The sequence below is a fragment of the Capronia coronata genome (genome assembly GCF_000585585.1).
Source record: "Capronia coronata CBS 617.96 chromosome Unknown acBCG-supercont1.6, whole genome shotgun sequence".
Classification (NCBI taxonomy): Eukaryota; Fungi; Ascomycota; class Eurotiomycetes; order Chaetothyriales; family Herpotrichiellaceae; genus Capronia; species Capronia coronata.
The window spans coordinates 1,784,313-1,802,434 of NW_006912898.1; the positions used below are offsets into that span (position 1 = coordinate 1,784,313).

The 18,122-nt window shown below is 51.2% G+C and overlaps 3 protein-coding genes across 3 annotated transcripts; 2 read left to right on the forward strand and 1 right to left on the reverse strand.

Annotated features, from left to right (window-relative positions):
* Window positions 1-264: 264 nt before the first annotated feature.
* Window positions 265-1,466, forward strand: A1O1_07316 (uncharacterized protein; the record flags this gene model as incomplete). The annotated part of the gene is made up of 2 exons (XM_007728188.1): window positions 265-365; window positions 422-1,466. 2 exons carry the CDS (start codon window positions 265-267, stop codon window positions 1,464-1,466), a joined length of 1,146 nt encoding a protein of 381 aa, XP_007726378.1.
* A 360-nt stretch (window positions 1,467-1,826) lies between these two features.
* A1O1_07317 (uncharacterized protein) lies at window positions 1,827-5,516 on the reverse strand (the record flags this gene model as incomplete). The annotated part of the gene is made up of 3 exons (XM_007728189.1): window positions 1,827-3,042; window positions 3,109-3,693; window positions 3,754-5,516. The coding sequence occupies 3 exons, from the start codon at window positions 5,514-5,516 to the stop codon at window positions 1,827-1,829; spliced, it is 3,564 nt and encodes a 1,187-aa protein (XP_007726379.1).
* A 2,895-nt stretch (window positions 5,517-8,411) lies between these two features.
* On the forward strand, window positions 8,412-9,526 carry A1O1_07318 (uncharacterized protein; the record flags this gene model as incomplete). The annotated part of the gene is made up of 2 exons (XM_007728190.1): window positions 8,412-8,902; window positions 9,055-9,526. The coding sequence occupies 2 exons, from the start codon at window positions 8,412-8,414 to the stop codon at window positions 9,524-9,526; spliced, it is 963 nt and encodes a 320-aa protein (XP_007726380.1).
* Window positions 9,527-18,122: the final 8,596 nt, after the last annotated feature.

Below are 18,122 nucleotides of genomic sequence, written 5' to 3' on the forward strand. Positions count from 1 at the left end.
GTTGCCAAAGGTACGGACGTACTTACGCTGTGGCTAGCCATCGCTAGCCTTATCTCTCTTTTCCACTTCAATTAGCGGTCAGCCTTATTGTCGCCGGCTTCAAGCCACAATGATGTCCTAAGGTCGGCTTGATAGGTCGTCCGTTACCCTCTTCCTTTCTGTGGCTTGATTCAGAAGTGCGCGAAGGATGCAGCTGCTCTTGTTCTGGCGGCACGACCACTAGGGCATTCGATATATGCGCTCGCTTCACGATAGACAGACGACATGCTCAACCAGCCCCAAGCCACCGTCCCCCAGGTCGCGCACAGACTGCCAGATTCTAGAAAGTGGATCTTCTTCTGCTCAGGTACGGCCCCAACGACCAGGTATGTCCAGAAGACCCTCTTCTTGTGGTGAGTACATATATCTATCAGCGCTACAGCATGTTTGGTGTGCAGCCCTGTCAATTCCTCAAAAACCATGTCATTGTCAGCTACGTTGCACAAGTCCTTCGAGCATTGAGAGAGAGCCGTATTTGTTTTCGAAATTCGACCCAGCCCTGTCTTGTAACAATCAAGCCTGCTATCTCACCTACTAGCAGCTGTGCTGCCTTACAGCCTCCGATCTCTTTCTTGGTACTAGGGGACAGACTCTTCAAGTGCTCCCTCTATAAGAATACTCGAGACTCAAAAGATCAAGTGATCAAAATGTTTCAACCACACCACCGGCACTGGCTCTTCGTAGCCCTTGCCCTCTTCCACAACCTTGATATTGTGTCAGCGCAACAAATATTCATCGACAATGCCCCCGGCTACGCCAGCCTCGGCACATGCGCCGAACCGCCTCTCAGCACCGTGATCCGAGACATGAACTCCGGCTGTGGCGACAACGGCGCCACGACATCTTTTTCCTGCTTCTGCACCGCCAGCTCCAGCTACATGGCCGATGTGATCAGCAGTGCTGTCCTCCAGCGCTGTCCAGGATCCACAGCCGCCGCAGCCAGTGCCACGGCCGTCTTCAATGCATATTGCGCACTGGACAAGACCTCATCGGCCTTGGGCACAGCAGCAGCAGCACCAACCAGTGCTGCACCGCTCACGGACACAGAAGACGGGTCAAGTAAATCCAATACCGGTCTTTCCACGGGCGCCAAGGCAGCGATTGGAGTCGTCGTCCCGGTCGTCGTGCTGGGGGTCATTCTTGGAGCGTTTCTGATTATGAGAAAGAGAGCTTATAGACGGAGACAGCAGAAGGGCTTCGAGGGAGGACCGGACGTCCCAAGTAAGGACAAGGATATGAGTCTGGATGACGATGGCTATTTCTCTTCAAAGACCGGAGAGTTGCCCGGGAGTGATGCGCTACCGGTGGAGATGCCGTCGGAGGAGAAGCTGCAGGATCAATATCCATCTCCATATCTACAGGAAATGCCGGCGGCGACGGCGAGTGGTGAAAAGAATCCAAGGACGGTGATGGCTGAGTTGCAATGATAATGATATATATTTGGGAAATGATACTCGCTAGGGTTATATTTCACCGTCTTCCATATCCCAAGACCGAAGCAGTCGGACAATGTTCTGTTCTGTCGTCGCAGGCGACCTTTCTATAGATAGCTTCATCTATTCTCTCTGTTCTACGAATTTCCTTGCGCTTAGACAGTATGGAAGTAGTGATTCCATCGCCGCATGGCGAGCCTGGCGAACATGGTAAATAAAGTGAATGTAGTGAATATAGTGAACATGGAGGAGATGGAGACGGCGGGCACTTGCCATCCCATTCAAAGCGCAAATGGTTGACATGAAACTCGACCTGAATTTACATTGTATTGAATTGCCAACATCATATACTAACTACTTTGACCAGACAACGCCCAAGCGGTCAACAGTCTCCTCTGCGCAACACCAGAGCCCTCTGATGCCGACGAATCCGTCAAGCATGACGCTTTCGTATCCCTCCTCCGATCCGGACCCCTTGGGCACCTCATACTTGTTGCCTGCCGAGGTCTCGAGCATGATTCCACTGGTCCAGCTCTTTGCAGCAGGATGTCCCAAAACCATGAGCGGCAGTGGATCCTGTTGCGGAGGCTGAGTATACCCCTGATATACCTCCACGATGTCCGGCCTCACATTCACGTACGGCACAGTGTCCGGACTGCAGTCGACCGCCACGCCGCTCGACATAAAGCTCAATTCTTTTTGTTGAGATAGCAAGACGAATCCTTTCGTACTGCGTGGTAGGAGTCGGATGACCAACGTATTTCTGTCGTCTGAGATATTTAACAGAGGATTAAACCGCAGATTGGACAACATGGTCTCCCCAGGCCCCGTGTAATGCTTAGTCAGAGGACCAGGGTTATCTGCGAAATTCTGCAGCGGCTTGCCCAAAGGAATGGTGATTTGGATGGATAGCAAATGGTAGTTGAATGTGTTCCGCAGGATGCGGATGCTGAAGATGATGTCTTGCGGTACCATGTCGGCACGCATGGGAACTTGGCCAGGGTTGGCGGGCGTGCCGGGGACATCGGCGGACCAAAAGAAGTAGTTCAAGACTGGCTTCTTGGCTGGGTCTTCAGGCACATCTCCGACGTTGGGGACCGCGAATTTGAAGTCTGGCGGGAGGATGTCGGTCATGCGGTGATGGGGAGGTGGATGAGTGACTGGTAGCGGAGTGTGACGGATAGCTCGGGCCCTGCTGTCGAGATGGGCCGGCACGGTGAAGGAGAGTTTTGGTTCGCTTTGACGAATCCTGCTCGACACGGGGGGAGGCGTTTTTGCCGGACAGAGAGGCAGAACTCGTGGTTTTTGTTCATTTTCGGTTGAAGCGCTGAAGTGGGAGAGGACTGCTTTGGTGGAAAGATCGATTTCAAGCGACCAGGCCGGGTTGTTCAACTGGTTGGCCATCAAGGCTGAGGTGGCTACGTCGTCAGAAAACCAGTTGTTCGGCATCATCGTGTGCAGTGTCGTGCGGACATCGGGGGCAAGATTGTCGAGAAGCAAGCGTCTCACTTCATATGTCTTCTGGGTTGGCTTGTCGACTTGGTCCCAGATATAGCTGAGAGGGCGATCACTGTTTGGTTGGTGTCAGCTTCGTGATTGCCGAAGGAACAGGATTGCACGGCAAGAAGCTACTCACTTTGGCCCGGCTTTTGTCCATGAGACGTTTGGAAGAATCGGCTCTTTCATGTTGTCATCCTTGGGGTCTGACACCGTGTATGCCCTCCTATAGTCCATCGTGATTGAAGACGGCTCAATCTTAGCAGCGGCAATGAATGTCTGTTGATGTGGTGGCTGTGTAAAGATGAGCTTCGCAAACTCGGTGGAAGAGGGTGCCCGGGGAAACAGACACAGCATGGTTCCCTTGTCTACGACCTCATGGCGGAGGAGAATCGGTGAGTGGTCACCTGCTACTTTCGGCTCTGTCTCGACGATCAGATAGGGAAATTTGGTAACCAGCTCTGAACGAATGTAACACCCATACGTGGGTACTGGAGGTGGATAGCTGAGGTCTGGGGGAAGGTTGGAGGTCGGAGTTGACAGGAACCTGTTGATTGCTTTCTTCATTGCACAGCGAACTTTGTCGTCGTCGCGGTCGATGTGGTTTGCCAGACTGAGAGCGCCATCAATCAGCGCATCGGTCCAATTGGGATCAACCTTGAAGAAGCGTAAGCTCTCAGGCGGAACATGAGAGGCATCCGTGATCAGATAGTGTGAGAGTATGCTGGCCAAGAAGATTCGGTCCTAGACCCAGCGGAGGACGAGCATCCAGTCTGGCGAATACGGGGTGTCGTATTCGTCATATGGCGTGTCGGAGGGCTGCGTTGGATCTTTGGCATCAGGGGTACTTGCTATCTCCAGGGCCGCTTGGTCGAGAGCTGCCGGCTTGAATGGTGCAATGTCCTTACCATGATAGGACAAATCGAGAGGCTTCACTGGCGGTCTGCGCCACCTATTGAACATGGAATGTGGGCTCTGCAAGAGCCCGGTTTTGTGGAGCCTGCCAATCGTGGCGACGGAATGCGAGATGCTCTGGAGCAAGTCGTCTTTACTCTTGAAGGATGTCACCGTCTGCAGCGCTTGCTTCTGCGCATCGTTCATGGCCTGATCGAGGATCGCCTTTCTCAGCCTTGACAGCGCGGCCGTGAATGCCTGGTCTGCAATCGCGAGGGTCCTCCCAAGCTGCCATGCGCTGGAGTAACTGATATCCATCAGGCCCAGCTCCTGATCAAGAATCTGCAGATCAGTGCCGCACGTCGAGAGAGACGTCCACCAAGGCTTTAGTGGATGGTTAACATCATCGGGAATGAAAGGTCCTCTCATGAAACAAGCTGTGGTCTCTCCGGTTTGGGTGCGGTATCTGGAGACCGAGTATCCGTTGTTGAGCTGCTGTAAGAGCATGGGACCATGAGGCTTTGTGGCTAGAAGTTTGTTTGCATCCTCGATTTCCAGCTTCGGTCTCAGAAGGTCCAAAGATTTCCCCAAGATGAGAAACTGGTCCTGTACGTTCGGGGTGCCTGGTGGTAGACAGATATAGCTCCAACTGGCCAAGGAGCACATGGCCACGAATCGAATCTCCGATGATATTGGCCAAGGACTCATCTGCTCGACACCCTCGATCGACAGCAAATGTACAAACACTGCTGGGGGCTGCGTGATGGAGAATGGCCCAGACATGTGCGAATGAACGACACCAAAAGACCCGGAGTCGTCTATCGTTGCTGTTCCGGAAACCGTCATCCCTTGAGAGTTGATGTCTCGTCTGTGAGCTAGGAATCGATAGGGATAGACATCAGGAGCGGTGGTTTCTGGCTTCCCATCTTTATCGAATTTCGTGAAGAGGCTACCAAAGAGAGCTCGAGGAAGCAATAACACGTCGCCGCGTGCGTCTTTCTCGATGTTTGGGTCGGGCTTTGTAATGGGTGATACACAATCTTTGATCAAGCCGACATCGCCCATCGCCATATTGACCGTGTACATGGCACTCTGCTCGACGGAGACTGTTTTAAATTCATCTATCCCGCTGAATATGCCCGTGTCCTTGTCCAAGTCGGCCTTTGCCATTTGCAATTCACCTTGGGTGAATACCAACAAAGCAAGCCAGGGGACCCGGTTCCTCCCAAAATAATCATCATAATGGGGTTCATCTGGCTTGATGTCGTCTGCATTGCTACTGCCCACCCGTTCCCATGGAAGAGTTGGGTCATTAAAGATGACATGCGGCAGGACCTCAATACCGTCTTCGTGGCCCTGAGGTGGATAAACCGAATGTATGGCATTCTTGGGCAGAGTATACTTTGTAGCTACCACCTCGAAAGTTTGGTCGCTCGAGAGAGTCGTTGATTCAGCACCGGCCTGGATCGGCTGGTCGACGTGGATGGTATAGGGCCGGCCTTGAAGTCCAGGAATGTAGTAAGATCGTAAGTATTCATAACCGGTTTGAACTTGGTCTTCTTGGACATCAAGCCTGGCGTTCAGAAGACGCGCGGCATGTCGGAACAATAGATGTCGTGGTGGGTTGAGATTGGAATGGCTATTCTGATGCATGATGAGACCTGGGGAGGATGGGGTAGTAACAGTCCTAAGGGGGCCGACGGCTCAAATATTGTTGATCTCCCTCAAGACTGGATGTCCCTCACGACCTCTGGAAAGTCTCATCGGATAGAAATGCACTTGGTAAACCTGTGAGTATGAGCACACTGCACGGAACCAACACAGCAGCGGTTCCTTTCCGGGGTGAAGAAAAAGCAGGTCGGAAACCAGGAGGGATGGGACCCTCGAAATCAATCCGTTGACTCCTGAGAGGAGCTGACCATGATTGAATTTGATTGTTTCCGGCATCCAGGGGGGATGAAAATCGACAAACGGTCTGAGACCTGGTAACGTGCAATTGCACATAGCGATCCCTACGCCAACAGGGGAAGCTAAGGGTCCATGTAGGCTTACAGATATCCGGCTGTTTAGGGCTGGCCAGATATATACCAGAGAATGGGGCTGGCTGAGCCTCTGTGATGGCCCAACGTACTATGTTGCACTAGTCTTGGTGCTTCAAAGCGAATGTGCGGGGAACTATATCCAGCTCGACAATTCAATGAGGTTGTTAGTGCTCGAGCTGAAAGTCGAGACGTGCAGATCTTTGCAAGGCCTGAGCACCTGTCGACCCGTGATGCCTCAGCTCGACGTTTGGAGCGCCATGCAGTGGTATCTTTGCCATCTATGAGAAGAATGTGCTTATAGGCAGAGCAGATGTAATTACAACAGCAGAGCCCCTGAGGGTCTCTTTTAGCGTGGTGAACTTATCGGGTTAGTCCTGAGCCCCGCCTTCCGGATTAGATGTCAAAAGTGGATCCTTCCTGCCGGATACAGAAGGAAGATGGCTGACTGTACATGCTGGCTTTTTGTGCATGTGTAAAGACACAAGTGCTGCTGAGGATTTCGGTAATGCCCAAACGGTGTCAAACCCTTGGGGCCAACCCTTGTTTCAATCCATGTCAATCACATTGCTATTCCCCTGTGTTTCGCTCCAGCTGTGGTCGAGAACAATCCAGTAACAGCTCTGGAGTCTGAGACCGGGTGAGAGTATGCAGCCTCCTCACTTGTCTGTTTGACGATCACCAACCGGGCCCAAGTACCCTGGATAACGATTGATGCCGTTGTAAGTAGGTCCCGTATGGTGATTGACCCATCAACGTCAACGTCAAAAGTCTGCCGTCTCACCTACGGCGGATTGTTCGAAATACATATAAACTTGTAGCATCGACCATCAAACTGGGCTTTGGACAAAAAACCCAGACAAATTCACCTGCCACACTTTCCTAAGCTGATACATACATCATGTCTCTTGCTACCACTCGAAATCCCCTTGAACCAACCGAGGCATTGCTATTCTACTGCACCAACAACAAGAATCTAGCCCTCGAGCATCGGGCTTTGGGCTCTCCGGCAATTCAACCCTACAACGATAATGGCGATGAGGGTCGGATCGTTAACCCAGGTGACTTTGCCGCTGTGAGATTCGACAACACTGTGAGTCGTCCTCTGTTGATTGACAGACCGTGCCCATGTCTGACATAGCCGGACACCAGATCAATGTGTATGGCATCATCAGCTACAAAGATAGCAACAGGAACGCCAAGTCCGCAATGTCGCTGCTGAGCCCTACTCTCAACCCCATCAATGTCCTTTCTGACTCAATCGATCCTGGAAAGTATCCTGCTGTTGCTGCCACATCCAACAGCAAAACCAACGGATATGTCTTCTACCTCAAGTGCGTCAACATGGGTGTTTCCCCATGGGAACTAAAGCTAACTGCCTGTCGCCCTCAGGGAAGGCTCTGGCACCACCGACAAGCCCGAGATCTGGGAATATTCTTTCCAATTTGGCGCCCAGGGTCATCAAATGCTCACTAATTGCTCGGCCGGGGCCAAATCCAGATTGGCCGCATGTTACACCACGAAAGATAAGAGCCCGGCCATCCTGTTTTTCCAAGACACCGGTGGCAACCTCAACTCGGTGAAGGTGGTTGACCAAAGCCGTAAGACAAGCCCATCGACCTCTCCAGGGCCTGGGGTTCGAACTTCCAAGTTCCATGCTAAACGTGTTCAGCTCAAATCATCTCCAACACCAGACGATAGGTCCTCACACCTCTGGGAGTGTGCGCAGTCGATCATGGAAAAGCCGGTCTGGATATCTATCTGTACTTTGTCGACAAACACTTTTTGCTACAGAGGACCTATCGTATGGCCACCGATAACGACTGGAACCCAGCAGCAGCTGTCCCATCTGCTCCCCAGGTTGACCCCAGCTCGGGCATCAGCGTGGTCGCCGATGACAACGGCACTCACATCTTCTATATCCAGGACGGTGGCGTTCAGTTCACCGAGGCGTGGTTCGAACCCTTCGATGCGATCAATACTAAGGCTTGCGATCCATTGAGGTCGACTACTTGGACAAGAACTGGCCATGCCGGTAGGCGATCACGACTATGAGTTTAATGGTGGATGTATGGGCAATCGATAGTTTCTTCAATATCATAAACAGTGCGCATTTTTCCAGCGTCGGCCTTCTTGTCTGCCAGAATGTCCTGCATGGAGTGCTTCCTGTCACAGCCTAGAAGTGTCGATTAATTCACACACAGTCCTTCTAGACTAGCTTACCCATGCAATTTATCCAGAATCGTCTTCAAGCGCCTGGTTTCTCTGCCTCTTGCCCCGAGTGCCCTCGGCTTGTACTTTTGTGTCAAAATCAACGGATCCACACACACACACACACACACACACACACACACACCGCAGCCAATTCCTGACGCCTATGCGATGAGCAAGGATGTTGGAATAGACTTTGCTGAGATATCATTCATTGACAAGGAATCAGACCTTCTGCCGTACGGTGCTGGAGTTCATCGATCTGGTCCGACAAGCAGATCTGCAGAAGTCCGCTGCCATGTCGACAATGTTGACGGCACCTCCCAAGCCGGCTAGAGTGGAAGAGTTGTCTACAGATGAAGATGGCGATGACAAAGAATGCCATGTCTTCTCCGTGTTGGAGGGGCTCTATCCTCTGAATGATTCCAAGTCCACACCAAGTGGAGGGAAGTGGTATGTCCGAGCAGCGACATTCACATTCCAGATTTCATGCAAATTCGCCATTGACAATGCGAACGTCAACACCATGCTACCTGATAGCAAGACGACAGATCCACCGGAGCATACAGACAAGGTGGAGGGAACGGCCGTGGACATTTTCGCAAGACCCATGGGAGACAATGCAGGAAAAGTGGCATCCTCCCTGAATGTGTACATCACACCGGTCACACCACCTTCAAACCTGCTGATGGAGGTTGAAGAAGAAGGGGATCCGATCACGACCCCTATATGGCAGCACAATTCAGCAGTGTGTAAAAACTTACCTGCGGCGTTATGGGGACCTTGTAAGTATACGTTTCTGTTTTGTTTCTTTAATTTCTGTGAAGCCCACCCATTTCAATATTGTCATAAGCCTGTTCTTCTCGACAGACTTTCCACTCAACTTACCTGATCTCCCTCACAGATAGCGCAGACGACGATCCATAATATAACAAAAACAGCGACAGCCTGCTGAACAGCGCGAAAGAAAAGACCCGCTACCTCATGTGCGGCGTCTCGATCAGCAAACCCGACCCCCAAGTCTCTACGGGCGACAAAATGCCACCATTCAAGTTCCAACTGGCCCAAGTCGAAGACGTCGGCACGCATTTCCAATTCAAGGAATTCGACCCTGACCCAGAGAGCTTTCTGCCCCTGGAACCAGACGACAGCATGGGCGGGAATCAATGGGATCTGGTGTCAAAGGCATGGAATCATCCACGTACGGGCGACACCGTGGCCGACCTCGCTGTGCAGGCGTGGACTGATGATATCGGACTGACTCTCTTGGGGTGGGACCCCAAGAAGATGGCCGTCTCTGCTACCGGAGACAATCGTATGACAGGGGCGAAACCGCAGGGTCTGTTGGATGATATTGGTGACTATTTCCTCTGGGCACCGATGTTGTCGGTTCCGCTTCTCATGAAAGTGTGAGGGACCGTTTCTAACGAAATGAATGACGAAAAATGAACTCACTTCCCTCGGGTTTTTCTTCTTTTCTTTTTTCATGGTCTCTGACTCTCTGTGGTGTCCTCACATAGGGCTATTTGATGTTCACTGTTCATAGTCCAATAGCACACTTTTCATTTCATGGCCGGTGCTTTGTGCCAGTTATGGACACATAATATTGGCGTTTGTAGGTGTATTACCATACCACACCGAGTCATTCCCTGCAGCGGTTGACCACGGCCTGGTGTGGGAAACGACAATTCAACGAACGAAAGAGCTGGGTGGCAGTTGAAACTTAGAAGCGCATATATCTACCAATCTCCCATCAAGGTTCCATGAGGGAGTCAACCTTGGAGATCGAAAGGGCCATGTCATGAATGGAATAGCAATAATATGTGGAGAAGACGATTGATATCTGTATACGTTGGATCCTTGCCACTGCAATCAGCAAACAGTTTCTGAATAAGAGCGGGCTGACAAAAGACCAGTCATGCCAGCAGTACTGTTGCCGAGGTGGTTCACGAGTATGAACTCTTTCATGAAATAGGCCAAATCCGACCCCTTTGGCTGCTATTGCCTCTTTGACCCAGCAATACAGGACTATATCCTTCAAGATCGGTTCCGGCCACGTATCAGTCCAGCGCACTGTACGCCGCAAGCCGAACTCTTAGCCGAAGGTTGGTGCTGGACACCCTAACCTTAACCCAGTCTTTTTGGTCCCTGTTCACTTCACAAGTTTTCAAGTTTTCTCGCTCTTGCTGATCTTGGGAATCTTCTCCTCGCTCTTAGTAGTCTTTTCGGTCTTCTTCTCGCCCTTGGTAGTCTTTTCGGTCTTCTTCTCGGCCTTATTAGTCTTTTCGGTCTCGTAAGCCGTAGACCATCACGTTTCGCTGTAGAAACATCGACACTGGCACAATCCTCTTACTCACTATGACCTTGTATGGTTTCTATCTATGCGTAAACCGATCACAACGCCGCGCCACTTTAGGTCTGGTCGTTTCAAATCACTGGTAACAGTAAGGCGTGTAAGATCGAGACTGAATGTAAGCTTGGAAGCTTGACTGGAAGGAACATCGGGTCCATTATATCGTTCTCGAGTAGCATGATGTGACATTCCACCTTCTTGGCCTTTTGAGTTGTTCGACGGTTACGGTGTTGTGCCTGTATGAAGTGGTTCAGATGTTGAAGATGGCTCTGTGATAAGGAATCGATATCCGCCTTCCAGGCTGGAACCCGTGTCGACGACGCTGGGTCGACCGATCAGGAACCTCTTCCTGAACTCGTCCTCCCCTGATGGTATCTTATATGCAGAGCTCCGAGCGTGCTGGCCGTTGAATCCTCTCCGGTATAGTATATCCAATGCTCTCACCCCCAGACCATAGAGACCACAGAGACACAGACACATAGACACATACAACCACCCAGACCACCGACCAACGGCGTATGTTGGGTGTTAATGTGCTGACCAACCGGCAACGCGAATTGCCGTTAGCTTCACACATGGTCCCAGATCCCTAGTGTCGACAAATGCGAGTCCAACTTCAGAGACATGGCGGTTGTCGCATTGCCCTTCAAGATCGGCAGCAACAGAAATCGCTTCACCGAAAATGGGAAACTTAGATGGTTTTGTAGACTTGGGGCAGGCTCATGGAGCCTTGAACCTTTCTTGTCCCAGCGAGTCCAGCCCCCCACCTGGGGCTTCTGCAAGGCCTACATTACGGCAGCACCATTGCCGCGAGAAGCGTGATAGGAGACAGGAAAGACATATTCGATGCGAGAAGATATTGCAATCTGGTATGCTACCCAGTTCAACCACCTCTGGGGTGGATAGACATAGAAGATTTCGCTGACTGCGAGTGGGCTCGCCAGGGGGCTTTTTAGGCGGACCACCAGACGGAGCCATTATTGTCGAGTTAGGGGTAACGACGACGGCAACAAGTCGCTGAGATACTGAATCGGTCAGTATGCAGCCAGTGTGCGGCTCGGAATGTTGTTGCGACTCTTCGGAGAGCGCAAATTGTATTGCCTAATCCTCTTTTCTCCGCGTTCTTGATATCCTTCGACCTTTCAACAAAGAGACCGCCCACGGGTATTGTGGTTGACATCACTTCTCATCTCGAAGACGACAGGATTGACTGGAGAGTTGTGGTAGTCATAGTGTTCTGGGAGTTCCCCTGGCCCGGACCCGCATTTGGGAACCAAAAAGGAGATTGAACTGGACGTTGTGAAAGGAAGATATTCTTGCATCTTCGAGCTCAACACCTATGTAGTCGAGAGTACTCATGAGCACCCGAGAACACTTGTGACCACTTATCCCGCGCCAGTTGCATGTTGTCATGCACCCTTCCTTCCACATGAAGGGTTCTGTTGTCGACGCCACGTTTCATCTGGGTTATGGACGGATCAAACTCCAATCAGAGTCCAATCACCACGAGGATCTTGGACTCTTGTCCTGTAATGCCTCCTGAGTGGAAGGTCTGGGGATATAGACATCTTATCATGGAGATCTGAAACCTTCTGGCCACGGAAACAGGTCCAGCACTTTGTCTTGCCTCGCCAAAATCGGGCTCTGGTTCGGAAAAAAAGAGGTCAGCCTCGTTTTGTTAGGGTCAGGTTCGATCCCGACTCCTGAGATAGGCCGCAGGGGCGACGAAAGAGTGTGTTGGAGTGTTGCCAGGGTTTTTATATATATAACTGGCACAGCAGTTGGCTTTTGATGATTGAACTGAACAGACAAAAGCCTGCCGGTGTTTTCAAGACAAGTCTGATAGTTTGCCCCGGTGAGCGACAGGCAGTACTGATTAGGCCCGGCCGATGAACGCATCTGAGGAGTCGATATTCATGAAAAGATATGGTGCAATGACAAACTCATTACTACCGTCGACAAGAGAAACACCAGACCGGGCTGATGTAGACGTTGGACGAGCCAAAGATGCTATCTTGCATCGCATATGAGATACCACATATCGTTCTGCCCAGAATTGACAATCCTGGACTCTGTCACCCTGCTGCTTGATCAACTTCTCGCCTTGGAAGTTGGGGGAAAGGCGAGGTCCTTCTTTCGCCATCCGGCAATGGAACAACGGAATCCACCGGCCAGGCGGATGTACTCTTCACCTTGGGCCAAGATGTTATTATCCCGGAGTCTCACGGCCAGTTCCTGCGCCTGTTCTGGGGTCATGGCTTGTGTGGCCAGCACCATCTGTTCACAGTCCTTCTGTTGGATGGTTCGATGCGTGATAGCTGCCTCTCCTGAAATCTGTTCGAGTATCTTAAGGGAGGTATTTGCATATATCCACATATCATACGTCTGCCGGACACACGATGTATTGTGTCCGCTCTTGTCCGAGGCGATGGACACGACCGATGATCTGGAGCAGGGTGGATATGTTGTCTGGTATGTCGGAAACCACGATCTTGTGGTATGCGGTTGAGAGATTAATGCCCTATAATGCCGACCCGCTGTTCAAGATGAGTAAGAGAACCTCGTCATTAGCGTCATTCCACTGGTGCAGGATTTTCGACTTGACCGCTGCGGTTGTGCTCGGGCAGATCGTTATAAACGGGACCCCCAAATTGTATAGGAAATAAGCCAAGTTCCATTGCGTATAGGGCCGGTTAACGAAAAACACGACCTTGCCTTCGAATTGCCCGTTGATATTGCCCCATTGGGCCATGTGAATGTGTCGGTATGCGTAACGCAACTTGGCTGACAGTCCACACAGGTAGCCACAAACCCAGTTTCGGTGTAAAGATCGGACAAGGGCCTTCCCAGACTTGGAATTCGGCTTATTGTCTTTGGAGGCTTCAGACGTGTTGTTGATGAGTTCTTTTTTCAACCTGTGATCCCTATCACTCGGGGACATATTCATTTCTCCACAATCTGAGGCCTTGATAGGTGTATTCTCGACCGCTAAGTGTGTTCTACTGTCTTCGGAAGCTCAAGTCTCATTCCGTTGCTCCAATAGATCACACTGTACTCCTTTGAAACCCATGTTGCCAAACTGTGGCAAAGACCCGGGATCGTCTCTCGACGAGTATCTGTCACGAGCCAATTGATTCTTATATTCCAAGAACGTCTCAAATACCAAAAACGAATCCTCGGAGCACCCAGCAGCGTATTTCGTGGCATACCAGTAATGCTTACGCCACTGATGCGCTGCCAGAGATGCCTTCTCATGGAAAGTGCTATCACATCCGTCGAAAGGGCATTCGAATGAGTCTGCTCAATACTCGTTTGGACCTTTGCAGTTCACTTCATGATATCTGACTTTGTCCTCTTACCAATGGGCATATGTGCAGTTTTGTTGCGCACAAATGCATTGGTGGATGAACGCAGCATGGTACACGACCATCTGGAAAGCCCTATAGAGTGCCCTTTAGCGGACCAATGTTTCTTAGAGCCGACTTTCACCACTCGGAAGAGTCTGCGCCCACATCTCAAGGGCATGCACGGTGTTACCACTGTGCAAAGCTAAGCCTGGTATTTTCACTGCGATTTGTGTGACCGCGGCCTTGCAGGTTCCTTCAAGTCTGTAAGTGGGATCTTTGTAGGAGATGTAGGCACTTGAGGAAACGAAGTAGGAGAAAGACGCGAAGAAGGGATATCAGGCTGTGGTGATGAAGCCAGGTCAAACCCGTCGCCCTCTGTTACCAGTCCACTGTGTAGGAACATACCTACTGGTACCAATGTGCGATCTCCATTCCCGCGGGTTGCCTCCATCCTCACATATCCAATAACAACTCCACGCATTTCAGATGGCATGGTTTTAAGGTGAACGGGCTTGGTGGCAGGCATTCTCTGACTTCGTTAATACCGAGCGGGATAGACTGAGATTCGAGATATACGAACTGCTTGACGAACGAAACAGTCATAACAACGTGGAGCACCAGGGCCGCGCCAAAACTTGGAACTTCGGAATGTTAGAAGACAGCTTCGAAATAATAGATCCTGTGCTCGAACTTACCGGTAAAATTCTTCACTCCTGTCCCAGGCTCGTTTACTCATGCCTGTAGAAGTTAGATTCGAAAATTGCGAAGTGCTCTCGAGGGAAACAAACTGTCGGGTTGTTCGGGTTTCGACCCTTTCCCCGTAGGCCTGACCGCTAGGAGAGTCAGCTTCGATAGATTCGAAGGGCGTTCGATTTTTACTTACTAGCCGTGCAAGATCAAGGGAGAATGTTGCATCTGGATGGAATCGCAGCATGTTGTTTGTCGGCGATGCAAGAATCGAAGTCGTGTCTTCAGACGGTGGCATGTATGGACGCACTATTTCCGTCAACAGCACGTCGTTGTTACGTCGCAGCCCGACGAACTGCACACTTGCCATGCTTGTGGTCGATGGACTGTACGAGACTGAGTGTCACTCAAGGGCTCGTGTTCAGCAGAGGATGAGTTGGATTCGTCTGGCCACGTCAGGAACCTCCCTCGCCTCTTCGTTTTCATGGGAAAATCCGCATTCAGCCAGAACGAGCTCATACATCGATGGATAGCTTCGTCAGGTTTGACTGTCGATTCTACATTTCCGGATTTACTCGGTTTGTAGAGGCAACCGAGAACGGAAAATGCCAGAATTTTATCGATCGATGATGCGCAACATACAATGAACTCGGCCGCGCCGGTAACCAACCAGTTCTCAAAGCTAGTCCTCTGAAGAAAGCCCAGCGGGGGCCGGTGTCGCAGGCGACACGACGGCGAACAAGTTGAGCTTTGTCGGCTTGGCTTGCGCAGCCAGGGAACCAGGAGCGACGGAGGCGAGACTGGTCACCACCGGCGACACGGTCGTTCAGGTCGACGCGAATGAACGTCAACGGGAATGCTGCGGTAATGATCTTGATGATACCTGGGTCGTCAGAGTTCCGACATTTGGTAAATTCTTCCACGCGCCATATATATATAAGCGTATTCACTCTCTTCCGCTGCATCTCATAGTCGGTCCAGTTTGATGTAGGGTTTCAACCCCATCTTCCAGCCCAGCCTTGACCGGCCAAAGCTGTACTTGGATGAACTCCCTGAGAACGTCTCTACGGTTCTCTATGTTGTCACTGTGTAGGCCACCATCTGGCTACACCATCTCAATTCTTGTGCAATCTGGTGGCCTTAGGAGATGGTATCTGATGGTTGCTCGACATCTCCGCGGGGGTCTTACAGACCCAGTCCAGAGATGCGTTCCGTTGATTGCAGGAACCATCTTCTCTGTTTCTTGCTCGACGATCTCTTTTGCGGACAGCCTCGTACAAGGCAGTAAGGTGGGCCCCGGAACCCGACTGTATGTATATATATTTAGTATTATGGATAGTGTGACCTCACTGTACTCTGCACCTGTGTACAAGGTGCATTGACAAGGGTGCGTGCTGCAGGAGATGTACCACACTGTTGGCAGGCACAGGCGCGCGAACTGTGTGGATGTGGTCATCCCACAGATTGCATGGACTCCAGAATCGAAGTCTCCCGTCTGTCTCTTTGACATGCACGCTTGCGTGGTGACATGTTCCGATGAGGCTTGTATCCCTTCAGACAGGGAAAAGCGCAGCCGCGCATGAGACGATGGCAATCATGACCCATGAGGCATCTGGGGTTGCCGCGAAGGTGAATACTCGTGATTATTCTTCTTGTCCTCCAGAACCAGAGCCAGGATATCCAAGTCAAATATGATCTCAGAAGATCAAGAACTCCTTTCATGCCGTCGAGGCGAGCCCTGATTCTTCTAGGCCATCCCATCCAGTATTCTGCAGCCGTATCTTGTAACACCAGCAGTGGCTGTGATGGCGTACATCTCAATCAGCTTCCTCAGTCTCATCCTGGAAACATACTTCGGCCAATGTCTTGATTGTCTTGCCCATCCCGCAATCCAATGTATCGCACCTGAGTTCCGTTCCGGAGGAATACACAATGCCGCAATGAAACAACTCCCTTGGATATTGATGGCGTTAACTGCGAAGAGGTTATTGTACTTTAGGCCTCCTCTCTTTCCGACATTGTTCAGTGCACCTGTCTCATGATCTAGGAAGACCATTGTCGATAATTTGATTCCCCATCTCGAGAAAGTCTATGTCTTGAACGCCTTCTGTGCACCACGGTAGCCAATCACGACTCCGCGCCATTTGAGATCTAGCCGTCTTAGATCATTATTGACGGCAAGGCGGGCGAGATCCAGGCTAAATATTGCGTTTAGATAATAACGCAGGCTGTCGTTGGCCGGCGATGCCAGAGGGTAGCTCTGTAAACTGTTCACAGGTCCAGAAGAAGGCGAGGTTGGGCCAAATGAGGTAACAGCTTCGGTGCCGGTAATTGCTGATAGTCAACGAGAGGATGTTGGCTCATCTTCTTCAACATCATCCGACATCAGGTCTGGCTCCGGAGTGGTTCGTAACTCGTCCGGGAGGTGGCTGCTGGGCGAGCTTGGTGGTGCGGGTTCATCACCTTCGTCATAGAAGGTGCCAGACGACAGTATTTCGTCGCGGTGGTGCATCAGAACATGGCGACTCTTTTGATTCTTCGCGAAGCTCGTATGGCATAGCTGGCAGCGGCGCTGGGCACCTTTCATGACACGGTTTTGACATCTGGGTGCCGCCGCCGCCGATGACAACTGTAGTTGCTAAGGCACATACTTAGGGTTAGGGTGACGGTTAGAAACCTTGAGACTGTGCCATGAGAGAATTTGAAGATTGGGAGAGCGACGCAATATCGGGCATAGCAGTCAAAGTTGTCTACGCTTAGTAGGGCTTTGATGTATTGCGGGTTATGTTGGTCATGTTGGCAGAGATCTGCGAGGGCTCTGTAACCATGATGGGGACAATGAAGAATACCGCGGCAGAATCGTTGGTCTCGGTTCACATGCCCTAGCTCGGCGACTAGGTGGGCGTGGTTGAAACAAGCCGTCTCATCATAGACGATGCGGATCTGGTGCCAGCTGGAGGGTTGGCTCCATGGCGGATCGTCAACAGCCTCACCCTGTCTTGCAGCGGTTTAGTCCAAGTCGACGGAAGTGGTCGACGATCAGAACCAGCTGACATATGTTGACTGGATACGTCAAAATAAGAATTCGACATATGATTTGCGTTGTCGAAGAGGAAAACCCCCACCATTCTTCTGTTTCTGACTGTTGCTAAGAACAAACGGTATGTCCAGCTGGGGTAGGGAGTAGTAGCCAGTGCTTCTATGCCCCATTTCTAAAGAGATGCGAGACAGGCTCCCAGCAATCCACTGATTCAGACCAGGCTCATCCGCAGGGAGAACAGGGCCGTATGGACGACGAATGTGACCACGCGACGTCTTTCAGTCCACGCTCTTGCCACCTTCGTCAGCCGAAAACAGAGCTTCTCCATCATCAATGGCGATCTTCCTCGCCTTGCGAGCCTTGTCACGCGTCGTCTCATCTGGCGAAAGAATGCGCTTTGAACGACGTGTCGTCGTCTGTGGAGAAACACTCGGATCTGCTTCGATCGACCTCATCGACCGAGTCACTGGAGTCGTTGTTGGTTGGGTCGATGAAGTTCCCTTCTCAAACGACGCTCGAGACGTAGTCAAGGAACAGTCGGTGCCTCGAACGAAACATGAAGCACACTTGCCAGGTTTCTCT